The following is a 12,933-nucleotide window of genomic DNA, read 5'->3' as shown; positions in this document are numbered from 1 at the left end:
GTGTCAAAGTTACTAGGATAGGTAGGTAGATAAGATTAAAGTTAGGGCACTGTGCAGGAAACAAATCACTGGAAATGGTAGGGAAACATTAAACAGGCATGTGTGAGGGATGTCAGGAAGAAGGGTCAGTGGAGCATGTCTTTATACATTTTAGAAAGTATGGGACACAGAGAGAGATGTTGAGGAATAAACCTTGGGAATTGGGGTGCAGGAATTCACATTAAAAGGATTACTGAGCATGGGTGAGAGAGCACAGGTCAGGGTACTGGTAGCTATCTTAAGGGAAACAGGTGTTTTTTTTAAAGAATATGATGGATAAGCAGGGATAGGGTGTTAGGGTGACTGACATGGAAAGGGATTTTATAGTAGGGCTGGGTTGGAAAGCATTGAGGATAAATTGTAGTTTTGGGTGAATGTGTTCTTTCCAATGGCACCTGTCAAGGGGTTGGATATATAATGTAGCAAGTGAACAGTTAGTTCTTGATTTGTTTTGGAAGCAGGAAAAAGGCAAGCGTAAGGATCTGAGGGACTTTGACAAGGGCAAAATTGTGGATCTCCAAAACGTCAGGTCTTGAGTGTATTACTGGCATGCAGTGGTTAGTACCTACCAAAAGTTGTCTAAGGAATGACAACCAGTGAACGGGTGATAGGTTCATTGATGTGTACCCCTGTCCACCGCCGAAGGTGCCTACAATTGGCACGTGAACATTGAAACTGGACCATGGAGCAATGGAAGAAGGCGGGGTTCGTAGTTTATTTTAGATGGTTGCAGCCAGAGGAGTCAGTACACACCAAGGAGTGCAGAAAGATGTCTCAGTGATTCTGTTACAACAGGAGCCAGGAGGGACCCAAACGCACGACATAGAGAGACAGGAGGTAGACAGGGGGTAGACGTGATGTTTATTAGACAACATTTAGTAGTGTCGGCACCTCACTGCCCAGAGGATCTGTTTCTCCCTCCCTGAGTCTCGCAAAGACACTTTTTCGGCTTTAGGGACTAATGTGTAAGCGTGTGCATTTACGCTACCCGACACTTGCATGTATTTTCGGCAGCACCCCTCAAAGAAAATACGTTGCCAGGCACATGCTATTAATAAACACATTCTCCATGATCACTCAACGTAGCGAGTGGAAAGGTCAAGTGAGGGCGGACACAGGAAATTGAGTGGGTATGAAATGTATAGTTGTATCAGCGTCACCATTCGCCAGGCAAAAAGAAAATGAATGAGGGCACCAAATGACCACGGGTGGTGTGGGGGACAAAGAAAGCTCTGTTGGCTGAGGGTAAAAAATGATAACAGAAATAAATAACAGATTTATTCTCAAAACATGCTACCGCCGAAGCCGAGATAGATAGATAGATAGATAGATAGATAGATAAACAGACAGACAGACAGACAGACAGACAGATAGACAGAGAGATAGATTTATAGACTGAGGCTAATCATTTTTTCCCACCCATGATTTGCATGGTCTGGCCCTGATTCAACTCCTCTCCATGTGAAACAACACCGAGATATTCACCATTCTGCCGTGATTTTTTTTTTTGGTCAATACACAAAATGGCAAATTAAAATATAAAATCAGACATTCCACGACTACTTAAAACTCTTTTTATTTTTTTATTTTTTATTTATTATGTTGAAAGTGGGCTGAAAACGTACAGTAGCCTCGCACTTTCTCTTTCTAGACAATAAAATAGTAAAAAAATGAGCTTGGTGGTTCACAGCTGCCAAGTGCAAATCCAAAACCAAAAGAGAAAGTGCGTCTTAGTAACATCCTGAAACTTCTGGAGGCTGTGCAGTGCGTTTGGTAGTGAGAGCAGCGGCATTTCAGTGGGGGAAAAATAGTGTGATAACAAGTTGAATGTGTAGCGGGTGAACTTCCCATTCAGCCACTCCTCCCTCCATTTTAAGAAGAGGGAAAATACCATTGAAGTCGCTTCGATTTGCTGGCGACGAATCTCCATAAAAACTTTGTTGGTGCGGTAAGATACCGATTTCATTTGATTTGGTGAATCAAATAGGCCTATCTTGCTCGATACATTTGACCAAGCCAGGTTCCCTCAACAAAGACCGATTATACAGTGCAGTTGCTCATCCCAAATCCAATTTTAAAATCATTTCGAAACATTTCTGAACTAAAAAAATGAACAATATTGATATTTATTTAAAATATTTGAACCAACTAATACTGTATGTTTTTCAGGCAGAGCAGACGTGTTTTGCCTTGCTCTCAGCTTTGCATCGATTTCCGCCTTCCTATTTCAGAACTTTTCTTCCTGCTGCCCCACATAAAGAATCAGGCAGTGGTTCCATCTAACATCAGGACAATTATTTTACGACTGCTTATGAAGGATTGACAATTATTTTTAAACCAGAACGAGCTACAGTGCAGTGTGATGTGTGGACGAAGTACGGCTCCCCTCAGTTCAGAGTCTTCAAGATGCACAGACTGCTCTCGACTGTTAGTGAAGATTTCTGTACTCGAAACCAGGATCATCATTGCGACACAAGTCCAGTGTCTTATTTAAGTGAGCTGACAAAACCTTACACAGCTAGGCAGGCTCAAAATGAAGAAGCATCTAGAAATTACACTATGACTATACTGCAGGCATCTGCCTCCTCCTGCGTAATTGAAGCCTGAGCTTTCTTTCTCTGACAGGGCTCTACCATGAGTTTATTGTACAATGTACATTCTAACATTATATATACGACAGAAGATAAGGAAAGGCATAATAGGTCCCCTTTAAAAGACTCACTGAGACAAGCTTAACATGCATTCTGCAGTATTAAAATCATTTCATGTATATTTGCCAAAAGAAAAAGCCAGATTTGTGCGTGGACAAGAACTGAACAAGCTTTCCAATGTTTTTTTTCTACTTTCACACAAGCAACTCGTGACAGATTTCTTTATATGGTCATCTGCTCCAGGACGCGTTCCCACGAAGGACAGGGACGCACCCATCCACCCGCTCTATCTATCTCGGGAGTTGTTCAACGGCTCTGTTCAGTATCCGTGCATCATTTCAGAGCTGATTTAGAGAGTGATACTAAGAGTGCCCCCGATACATTGTTTTTTGTTTTGCTTCGTTTAATAAGGAAATCAAATAAATCTCACATAAAAACAATGTTTTTGAGCATGTAATGCAAGTAATGACAGATGAATAAATCCGGGGCTAGCTTCTGGTGGTTGGAGATGGATCTAAATATTTCAACTGATGGTCACCGTGGCTGGAAACAGTTAAAATGGACAACCACTGCATGGTGTCTGTTTGTGGGTATGTGTGTGTGTGTGTGTGTGTGTGTGTGTGTGTGTGTGTGTGTGTGTGTGTGTGTGTGTGTGTGTTGTGTGTGTGTGTGTGCAGGCATTACATCGATCATGAACTGAGGTTATGCCACAATTGTGTTTCTTTGTCCTTTTGAGTTTCTTTGTTTTTATTATCAGCAATGTTAAAGATAAATGTTCCACCACACAGCAGTTTATGATAAACCCATAAAGAGTGTGTGTCCTTTTTTGGGTGAAGTAGATGGGTGTGCATGGTAGTGCTCTTCAGCTACAGCTTATTTTGCTGAGGCAGCCTTGCAATATTAAGTCATTGTAATAATTTTTTTCATGGTTTCTCATATAAGTAAGGCTGTTCTCGGTGTCACAGGACCTGGCCTTCTAACCTAGTGACCATGGTTTTTGAGGCAGGGACCAGTTTGAGTAAAACTTACTCAATAAGTATTTCTTATTAATAGCTATTCACAAAGCTGCTGAGAGCAACTTTTAATCCTTAACTAATACGAAGCACAGAGGTGGCCATGTCAGGGCTCTCATTTTTAAGACTTTTCTCCCACATTGAATAGTTCTGCAGCTGTTGCACTTGTTGCACTCAGCCAACTCGATTGTTTGGCCTCTTTGGGACAATTTTTAGGTGGCTCATATTGCTTTGAAAACTTGCATATTAAAGTGCTAATTTTCAGAATTTGTCTAATAGGTGACACACGCTGCAAATTGGCAATCAACCTAATATAACCAATTAATGGAGTTGGGATTAAGCTACGTCAAAGTTAAACTTTCTCATCACCGTAGTCTCATGCTTCCGTTATATTCTTTTCACTAAATATATATTCACTTATTCACATATTCACTAAAGCAGAATTACGCATTACAGAGATCAAGGACTGCACTACTCTCTGTCTAACAAGGTCGCTGATCTCCAAAAAGAAGTGACAATCTTGTCACCATGGACGGCAGATTATACCATGTAGTGGGGGGGGACGGGGTTGGGGGGGTGGAGTGACAGAGAACGTTTCCCCATTACGCACGCCGCATGGTTCGTTCCATAAGGAAATGGAGTAAAATAAAATAACCTACAGTACCTCTTAAATAAAAACACTGTTTTGGCACGCAGATCACTGGCGCGCCATCGTAAGCACAGTCTGTACTGTCAAAGAGGGAGCGATCAGGGCGCAGAGCCGGCCTTGCGGGGATATTTTTGATTGGGGGCTATTCTTAAAACATTCAAAGCCCACCCCTATTACGCCACTGTTGGTAATGTTCTATTACTGTAATACCTGAAAGTGGGGGGACAAAAAATCCCGGTGTCCCCCCTATTCTGTTACAGCATCATTTGCTCTTGCGACATCAAGTTATTTGTTGTAAGGTCAAGGCCACATTATCAGCATCAGGAGTTTTCTTGATTGCTTCGTCATCTTCGTCATTTAATCATCAATGTTATTATTCAATACAAGCGCTGCCTTAAATGGAGTCTTACATCTTTAAAAGGTGCATGTAAATAGAAGAAGTGCATACATCTTAAGAGTGTTATCTTTTCTTAGCTTATCTTGTGTTAATGTAAAGTCCAAGGAGATGAAATATTTATATGCCAATTTATTTACTTTTCTCTCCAAGGATGCAATGATGTCTTGACCTTGATTTGGACGATCCACTGAGGGTCTGAGTTTCCCACTGAGGCGGTGCTGCCACCACCTTTTGTCATATCATGGATCCCTGGGAACCCAACAAGAACTGCTCTCCTGTGTATTTACATGATTGTATTGTTCTTTGACTACTGATAATTCAACATCACCATTTTTAACTTAACTTAATGCATCTAATGCCTTAAATAAATCTTGTCGTCATTCACTATAAGTCTTGTTTCATATTCTCGTTTGTCTCTTTGTCTTTTTTACATTCATAACATTGACGTTGACAGTCGATTAAGTATTGAATACAAAAATATATCAGTAGTGGTGAGTTCTTCCAGGACAAACCACAAACAAACAACAACAAAAAAACACACACAAATGACATTAATTAACAGCAGAAATTAATGTTCATTACTGAATATAATTGAATGTTTTCTCCTGTTGTTATTTAATTAAATCCAATACATTACTTGTGTTTTGGTCAATGTGGTAAAGTGGCATTGTGATAACAATATCCAAATGCATATTGGTATTCAGAAGAAAAACACATTTGGACAGAGGGTACAATATTAAAGCTTAACAATACAATGAGTCAAACAATACAATGCGTAAAATGAAATGTAAATAGAATGTGAGGGTGGTAGAGCAGGTGCAACATGTTACATTAAAGGGAGTTTGCTGTTTTGCATGCACACCACCATGGTTGTTGCTCACAACCTGTGAGGCTCACGCTCGTTTACTAGAGCTGCAAGCCTGCCTGCCTTTTTTTTTTTCCATAAATCCACCTCTAGGGAAAGTCCCATACGTACAGTAGCATCCCAAAAACCAGCTCATTTGCCTCAAGGTGTTATTCCAGTCACGCTTTGGCTCAGGCGTGTCCCTAATGTACTGTATATGTTTATCATAGTCTATCTGAGGTACAATAAGAATCAGAATCAGAATGTTTTTTATTTCGCCAGGTAAATTTACATATAGAAGGAATTTCATCTGGTGAGGTTTTGTGCACTTCAGTACAGATCATAAGCATTATAAAATAAAAGCTTAACAGTCCGATGAAGGACAATAAAATGAAATGAAATAGGATTAAAATAAAAAAGTAAGAAATTCAATTAAAATGTCATATATATACAAATAGCCAAAAATATAAAACAGAAATAGTAAGATACTTAACATGTTCAAATATACAAATACAATACTATGCACAGGATAAAATACTGTTATGGTAGGTAAAAAATATAAATGATAGTATTAATTATGATTATGTGCTAACTATCTTATGTACAGTATGTACAGTGTAACACCAGTGTTATTGCACATATATTATTGCACAAGTTGTGTGTATGTTAGTGAGTAAGAGTCAGTGTGTGTGTGTGTGTGTGTGTGTGTGTGTGTGTGTGTGTGTGTTGTAACGTCCGATCAGTGAGTCTTCCGCAGCAGCATTTTTCATACTAAAGTAGCATTAGCAGCAAAGCTTCAGTCAACCGATTGGTAACTTTAGAATCTGGCCAACAACTGTGTCCGTGTATTGTTGTAATCTTTAGTCTTGTAGTCTGTAGTCTCGTGGCATAAGTTTTCATTGTGTAAACAAAACAATTTGCAAAAATTTGCAAACATTTCTATATAAAATAAAACGAAAATATGAATGCTAAATAATAAATAATAAGCAATAATACCTAAATAATATCTAAAAAATAAACAATATAAAAAAAGATTGTTTAATATTTTTATTTAATAAATAATAATATATCTAAAAAGATAATTATTTCAGTATATACACCTAAAAGTTATCATGAAATAAAATATACACCTCTGAATCAACATTTCATTATTCAAGTTAAGTTCAGTTTCTGTTATATTCTGAATATTGTGTACAAGCAAAGATGCAACAGTCGATCAATACTATTCCTTCAAATTTATGCAAATAAATTTGCATTCATGCAAATGTTATTCTTTTTTTTAATGAAGGAATGAGAGATGGGGGGGATGCTTCACTCTGACGCCGCTGACCTAAAGCTGATACCTGCAGGACCATGGCTGCGAGGGAATTTAGAGAAGAGGTGACATTGTATAAGTCATGTGTGGTTGATATTTAAGTAGAATATCAATATATTTTTTAATTTGTGAATAAGTGTGTTTCTGAAATGTTTGATTGACTTTGTTCCATGCAAAATAATAAAAAATGATACTCCTGCAGCTCCATCCATCAGTCAGGACTTTTCTGACCTTGGCTGTTGTTTCCTTCGTTCAATCACAAGGTGAGTACAGACAAAAACTATAGTCATAGTCTAATTGTATTATCTATCTATCTATCTATCTATCTATCTGTCTATCCATCTATCTATCTATATCTGTCTGCCTAACTGTCTGTCTGTCTGTCTGCCTGTCTATCTATCAATCTATCTTTCTGTCTGTCCGTCCGTCCTTCCATCCATCTGTCTGCCTATCTATCGATCTGTCATCTGGGGTCATTGTATTTCACTTTTAACTCTGAGAAAATCTTATTTTGGATTGTGGGGCGGACCAAGGGGCTGTAAACAGCAGCATGGCTCCCGTTCCCGCGGCTGCTAAGTTGCCCCAAGTCAGACCAATCAGCGCTGATTGGTCTGACTCGAGGCAGGGAGCTTTCTTAATCTTTGTCTGTCTTGCATTGAAGGATCGGCGCACGGGCTCGTCAGCCAACCAGAAGACAGACTAGAGTGTCATTCCTCCTGCACCCGAAAGCATTATTCATTATTATTTATACTTGTGGCCAGTGAGCCTTTTTGTTCAGCTTTATAATAAAAAAAACTCTCGCCATGTTGGCAAACCACGGCCAGAACGACTCCATTTCCCTCCCTAAACCTCCACCTGTGGGCAGAGACTCCAGCATTTACACACAAGTTATTGACAAACCACAATTTAAAATCTATTTATTTGAGCAAAATAAAATGTTGAAACCCAAAGCACTAGAAGTTCTTAACAACCTGTTATCAGTAATTTATCCCTAATTACTTTTTGAATTTGTGTATTGTACATACTACACAAAGTGTTTGTGTAATATGTAAATTGTTGTTAGCGAAACTAAAAGCCATGCCTTGTGTAATTCATGAGACTCGCCAAATATTCTTACAACGTAATCAATAATTCATGTCCTTGATGACAAAATATCAATAGGTGTTTTTACAACTGCTGTGAATTACCTGTTTCGCCAATTTTTATCAAATTTCTGTAATATATTTTTTGTTTTCCTTTCTCCAACCCCAGATCCATGCTCAGCCCTGATGCTGAACTGTTCTCAGCCCGACCCTCTGGCTCTTCTGGAGGCGCTGGCTCCCATCCTGAACCTGAGCGCCATCAGACCCGTAAGGAACATGTCCACCTACACCGATGTTCACACGTCTTTCATCATGTACGGGATTCTCGGAGTGGTAGGTCCAAAAATTCCAAAATGTGCACAGATTACATTCTGCCAACTAAAAAAAGTGAAAAGCTTGTTTTCCAGTAATATTCACCATGATTTGAATCATGTATTTTCTCTACATACTTAATAGCTTTTCGTCTTTTAAAGGTGTCAGTAAGAACAGATAAAATAAAAAATATAACACTGTAGGGAATAATAATAATTATAATTCCAGTAGGGAAATTCTGCAAAAAAAATAACAGTGGAATAAGATCACATATACTATACACCTGTATATATACAGGTGTGTGTGTGTGTGTGTGTGTGTGTGTGTGTGTGTGTGTGTGTGTGTGTGTGTGTGTGTGTGTGTGTGTGTATATATATATATATATATATATATATATATATATATATATATATATATATATATATAATATGAATGTTATCACTTAATTCATATGGGAAAAAAATATTTGGGATTGAAATATTTGGAAAGATTTCTAAAACACTCCTCGGTCTCCTACAAACCCCTGTTGTATTTTGATTTTCCAGGATGAAAAAGCTCAACTCCTTAAGACTTATATCTGGCTTAACTTTGTAAGTATTGCACTTATTGATCTTACTGTATATCTCCAGCTGTGATGAAAAGTCAAGGTAGAAATATATGTCGAGAGTGGAGAAATTGCCTGTGGCTGTATAAATGGTCCAGATTAACTCACATTAAATCTGATTTGAAGAAACGTCTCCACATATGATGAACCTATAACCCTAATCCATGCAATAAAACGTCTTTGTTGTTCGAGAAATGGCAGAACGAGTTCATCCGCTGGGACCCGGAGCAGTGCGGAACGGACAAGATTTCTCTGCCCAGAACAAAGTTTTGGGTGCCAGATATCGTCATCAACGAGTTGTGAGTTCCTTGTGCAACCGCAACTTTTAAATGTGCAGGAAAACACAGGAAGATGTAGTTTGACAGTAGAAAGTGGGCAAAGAAAATGTGCAATATTGCAGTATAAAGACACAAAGTATGAAGATACATATATAAGATATGTACAGTATATAATGCAGGATTACAATTCAATTTCTGACATCCCTATAGTCAAGAGGCTGTTATTTACCAAATTACACCATTTGTCACCTAGCCAAGACTTGTGGAGTATTTTATCCTTAAGATACTTTAAATGTCATTAAAAGCTAACTGTCCTGACATCCTGTTATGACATACCTCATCCATGTCTAATCATAACCAAGAGTATAAAAGCAAAAACCAAAACACAACTATGTCAATGTTGACAAACTAAGGACACTTAGACATTGAATCCCTCTGGCATCATGGAGATGTGTTTGCGTTGCTGTCTTGCAGTATGGATCACAATACAGCACCACACGTCCCATATGTCCATCTCTCCTACAACGGCATGGTGCACGACTCTCTGCCCGTCAGAGTGGTCAGCTCCTGCAACCTCAACATCTACACCTTCCCCTTCGATGTCCAGAACTGCACACTCACCTTCAACTCGTACATCCATGTTGGTAAGAAGATCTCCTCTCCAACTTTAGTCTTCAATTGGTGTTCAGATGATGAAGCAGCGGTGGCATTGGGCTACCAAGAGAATGAAAAAAAACTGTTCTTCTTTGAGGTTTTACTTTAAAGCTCATTTTCCTTTTTGGGATGGAGTTGCATTCCTAACCTAATGTACTCTATCCGTCCTCTTCTGTGCTCTTCTTTGCTCTACCCATTTTGCTCTCAGTGAAGGACATAAGGATTAACCTTGATGAACCGGTGGAGGATATTCTTAAGCGTTCACGGGACGTGATGACCACCGTGGGAGAATGGGAGCTTCTGGATATCAGTGTCAATAAACACACCTTGGATGTTGATGGAATTAAGGCAAACCGCGTAGATGAGCTTATGTTTCATGTACGTGTGTTAATGGGCAGTTGTGAAATGTTTGTATGATCACAATTGTAGTTGATTTGGAGAAGAACATTGATAATAAACATCTAGAGATTGTTTTCTAATGGGAGACTCAGTGTAAAGTAAAATATAGAAGAGAGAAGAATGCTACTCAAAGAAAACAATGATATATAAATATATTGTTGGATGATTTTAAAAGGACTTTGTGGTATTCCCAGAGAGCCCCACTTGTAGTTTCCATGAGAAATTAATTTGTTTTTTGTCCCCGTGGGGGAAATTCTTTTGTCAGTCAATAGGACAACAACATGCATGATACGACAACATCAACAAATACAACATCAAAAATAATTTCCCTCCATGTAGATCCGTGTGAAGCGCCGGGCTATGATCTATGTGGTGAACCTCCTGATCCCCAGCTGCTTCTTGATCACCGTGGACCTCTTTAGCTTCTTATTGCCCCCGCAGAGTGTGGACCGCTCCTCCTTCAAGATGACCCTCATCCTGGGCTACACCGTCTTCCTGCTGCTTATGAACGATCTGCTGCCAATTACTGGCAACACCGTACCCCTCATAAGTCAGTGTCATGTTCAATCTTGAAACACAGCTTGGCAAAAAAAGTGTTATTATAATTTGATTTTATAATAGAGTGAGATCAATAAATAGAATTCCAAACAGACTGCGAGGTATATCGCACAGGTTGACTATGAGGCAACTAAGATGGCCTCGATGGTTACCCAAACCTGGTTTCCCAGGCAAACTGGGCAACTGTTATTGTCGAGACCTGTCCTGAATACTCAAAGCTTCAATCCTGAACACAATCACTACACCGTTCGGCTTTTTAGTTGATACAGGATGTCCATGAGCTACAGATATATGGGGAATCTACACTCCTATAAGTACGGCCACAATGAAAATATAGCCTAGAATGATGTACAGAATTCTAGGATTTTAAGGACTTTTACTGACATTGTCGCTCATATATTTGTACTGACGGACAGATATTTTTTAAAGAATTTAACCATATGTAAAATAAATCACAGATATGAAGGGTTACTTGAGAGCTCTCAGATTGCATGTACTCTGCGTGTAATGTGTGCTATGTGTGTACTGTGAAATCTTATCTCTGCATCCCAAGATGTGTTCTTCTCCATCTGCCTGGGGCTGATGGTGGCGAGCCTGCTAGAGACCATTCTCATCAGCAACCTTCTCTGTGGCTCCAGTAACTTCAGTCCGGTCCCTCATTGGATCCAAGTCGTCCTACCTGGCTCATTGGGTCGCCTTGTCGGTCTGTCCTCGAAGCCCAAAAAGCAGCGAGATTCAGGTACAGGATCTGCAAGGACAACAGTTATATACTGCAATCCACAAAGACATTTAACATAGACATTTACAACAGAATTGTAGTTCAGATATCTTCAACAAGACATGGATGGATGATATGTCTTCACCAAGGGTACTTCAGCTTTAGGGAGGATTTCTCATCTACTTCAAATACAAAAGCTCAACTACCAACTCCAGATTTGAGCAGCAATGTTTCTATGTGCTTTCCTGACTTTCCTCCCAAATCAGACATGAAAGCCAGCGACCTAGTAACAGAGGAGGACAGGGCTGGCGAAAAACCTCCAGAAGGGATGGAGATGGTGCTGGAGCTCAAGGACAAGGCCCTGGAGGAGCTGCAAAAGCTGGGTAAGGACCTCCAGGCCATCCGTCAGCAGATGGACCAGCATGTAACAGAGAACACTAGCACTGAGGAGTGGGTCGAAGTCGGGTTCATCATTGACCGTCTGCTGTTTTGCCTCTACATCCTCTTCATCTCTGTCACCTTCATCACCATCATCTGCCTCTGGGTGAATTCATACCAGCAGTAGACAACTTATCTCATTTTAAAGGGGTTAAGGCCTGAAACCTGCATCTGAGCATGACCTTAGTGGGTGTTGTTTTTAAATGTTTGCATGGGTGCCTTCCAACTTCCAAAATATTTTGTAAGTAGCATTAGCATATGCACGAGAAGACAGTACTAGATTTACAAAGCCAAATAGAGGATATGTCATATGAAACTGTTTTTATATAAAAGGCTTGGAGACAGGTGGTGCACAAATAGTGGTTTAGTTGAGTTTGGCTTTTTTTGGCTGTTTGCAAAATCATTTTGGTTGATATTATTATTTTTCAAAATATTTCAAACAATCAATGAATGAATCCGTCAAAACTTTATTGTGCCCAAGACCACGGCTTAATTTGTGCCGAATATGTTTCCTACCGGAACATATTCTGGGGCCTCCCAGATTGGGATCTGGATCGTGGATTGTGGCTGGAGCTGCAAGCTCCGCATTCCCCATTTCTCCAAACGAAACAAATAGAAATAGTGTTTTTAGATTTTTTTTTTTTTTTTCCTTTTTCTTCTTTTTTTCCTCTTTTTCTTTTCCTTTTCTTTTCTCTTCTCCCATTATTTTTTAAGGCTGTACTCAACTCAGAATTTTGTCAGTTGAATCGGATGTGCACCTATCTCCCTCTCTGACTGTACAGACGATGTGCGAGCTACTCTCTCCCTGAACACCCCCTCTCCATGCATTATGCACAGAAAATCATCTTAACGAGTCTAGAAGTCGTGCCCCGTCCCCACACTGTTTTTTGTTGTTTTATTTGGAGGAATGGGACACAGCTCTCTGTGTTTGCATCTGTGTCCGGACGTGGACGATTCACACATATTAAAATATATTTATGAT

The 12,933-nt window shown here is 39.5% G+C and overlaps 1 protein-coding gene across 1 annotated transcript; it reads left to right on the top strand.

Annotated features, from left to right (window-relative positions):
- Nucleotides 1-238: 238 nt before the first annotated feature.
- On the top strand, nucleotides 239-12,078 carry LOC307227758 (5-hydroxytryptamine receptor 3A-like; the record flags this gene model as incomplete). Its single annotated transcript, XM_079997182.1, has 8 exons — nucleotides 239-242; nucleotides 8,160-8,323; nucleotides 9,099-9,205; nucleotides 9,659-9,828; nucleotides 10,047-10,216; nucleotides 10,577-10,787; nucleotides 11,349-11,534; nucleotides 11,780-12,078. The coding sequence occupies 8 exons, from the start codon at nucleotides 239-241 to the stop codon at nucleotides 12,076-12,078; spliced, it is 1,311 nt and encodes a 436-aa protein (XP_079853308.1).
- Nucleotides 12,079-12,933: the final 855 nt, after the last annotated feature.

Source organism: Zeus faber, assembly GCF_960531495.2.
Source record: "Zeus faber genome assembly, chromosome: 1".
NCBI lineage: Eukaryota > Metazoa > Chordata > Actinopteri > Zeiformes > Zeidae > Zeus > Zeus faber.
The sequence above is the reverse complement of the archived record's forward strand: the minus strand, read 5'-3'. Positions and strand labels throughout refer to the sequence as shown.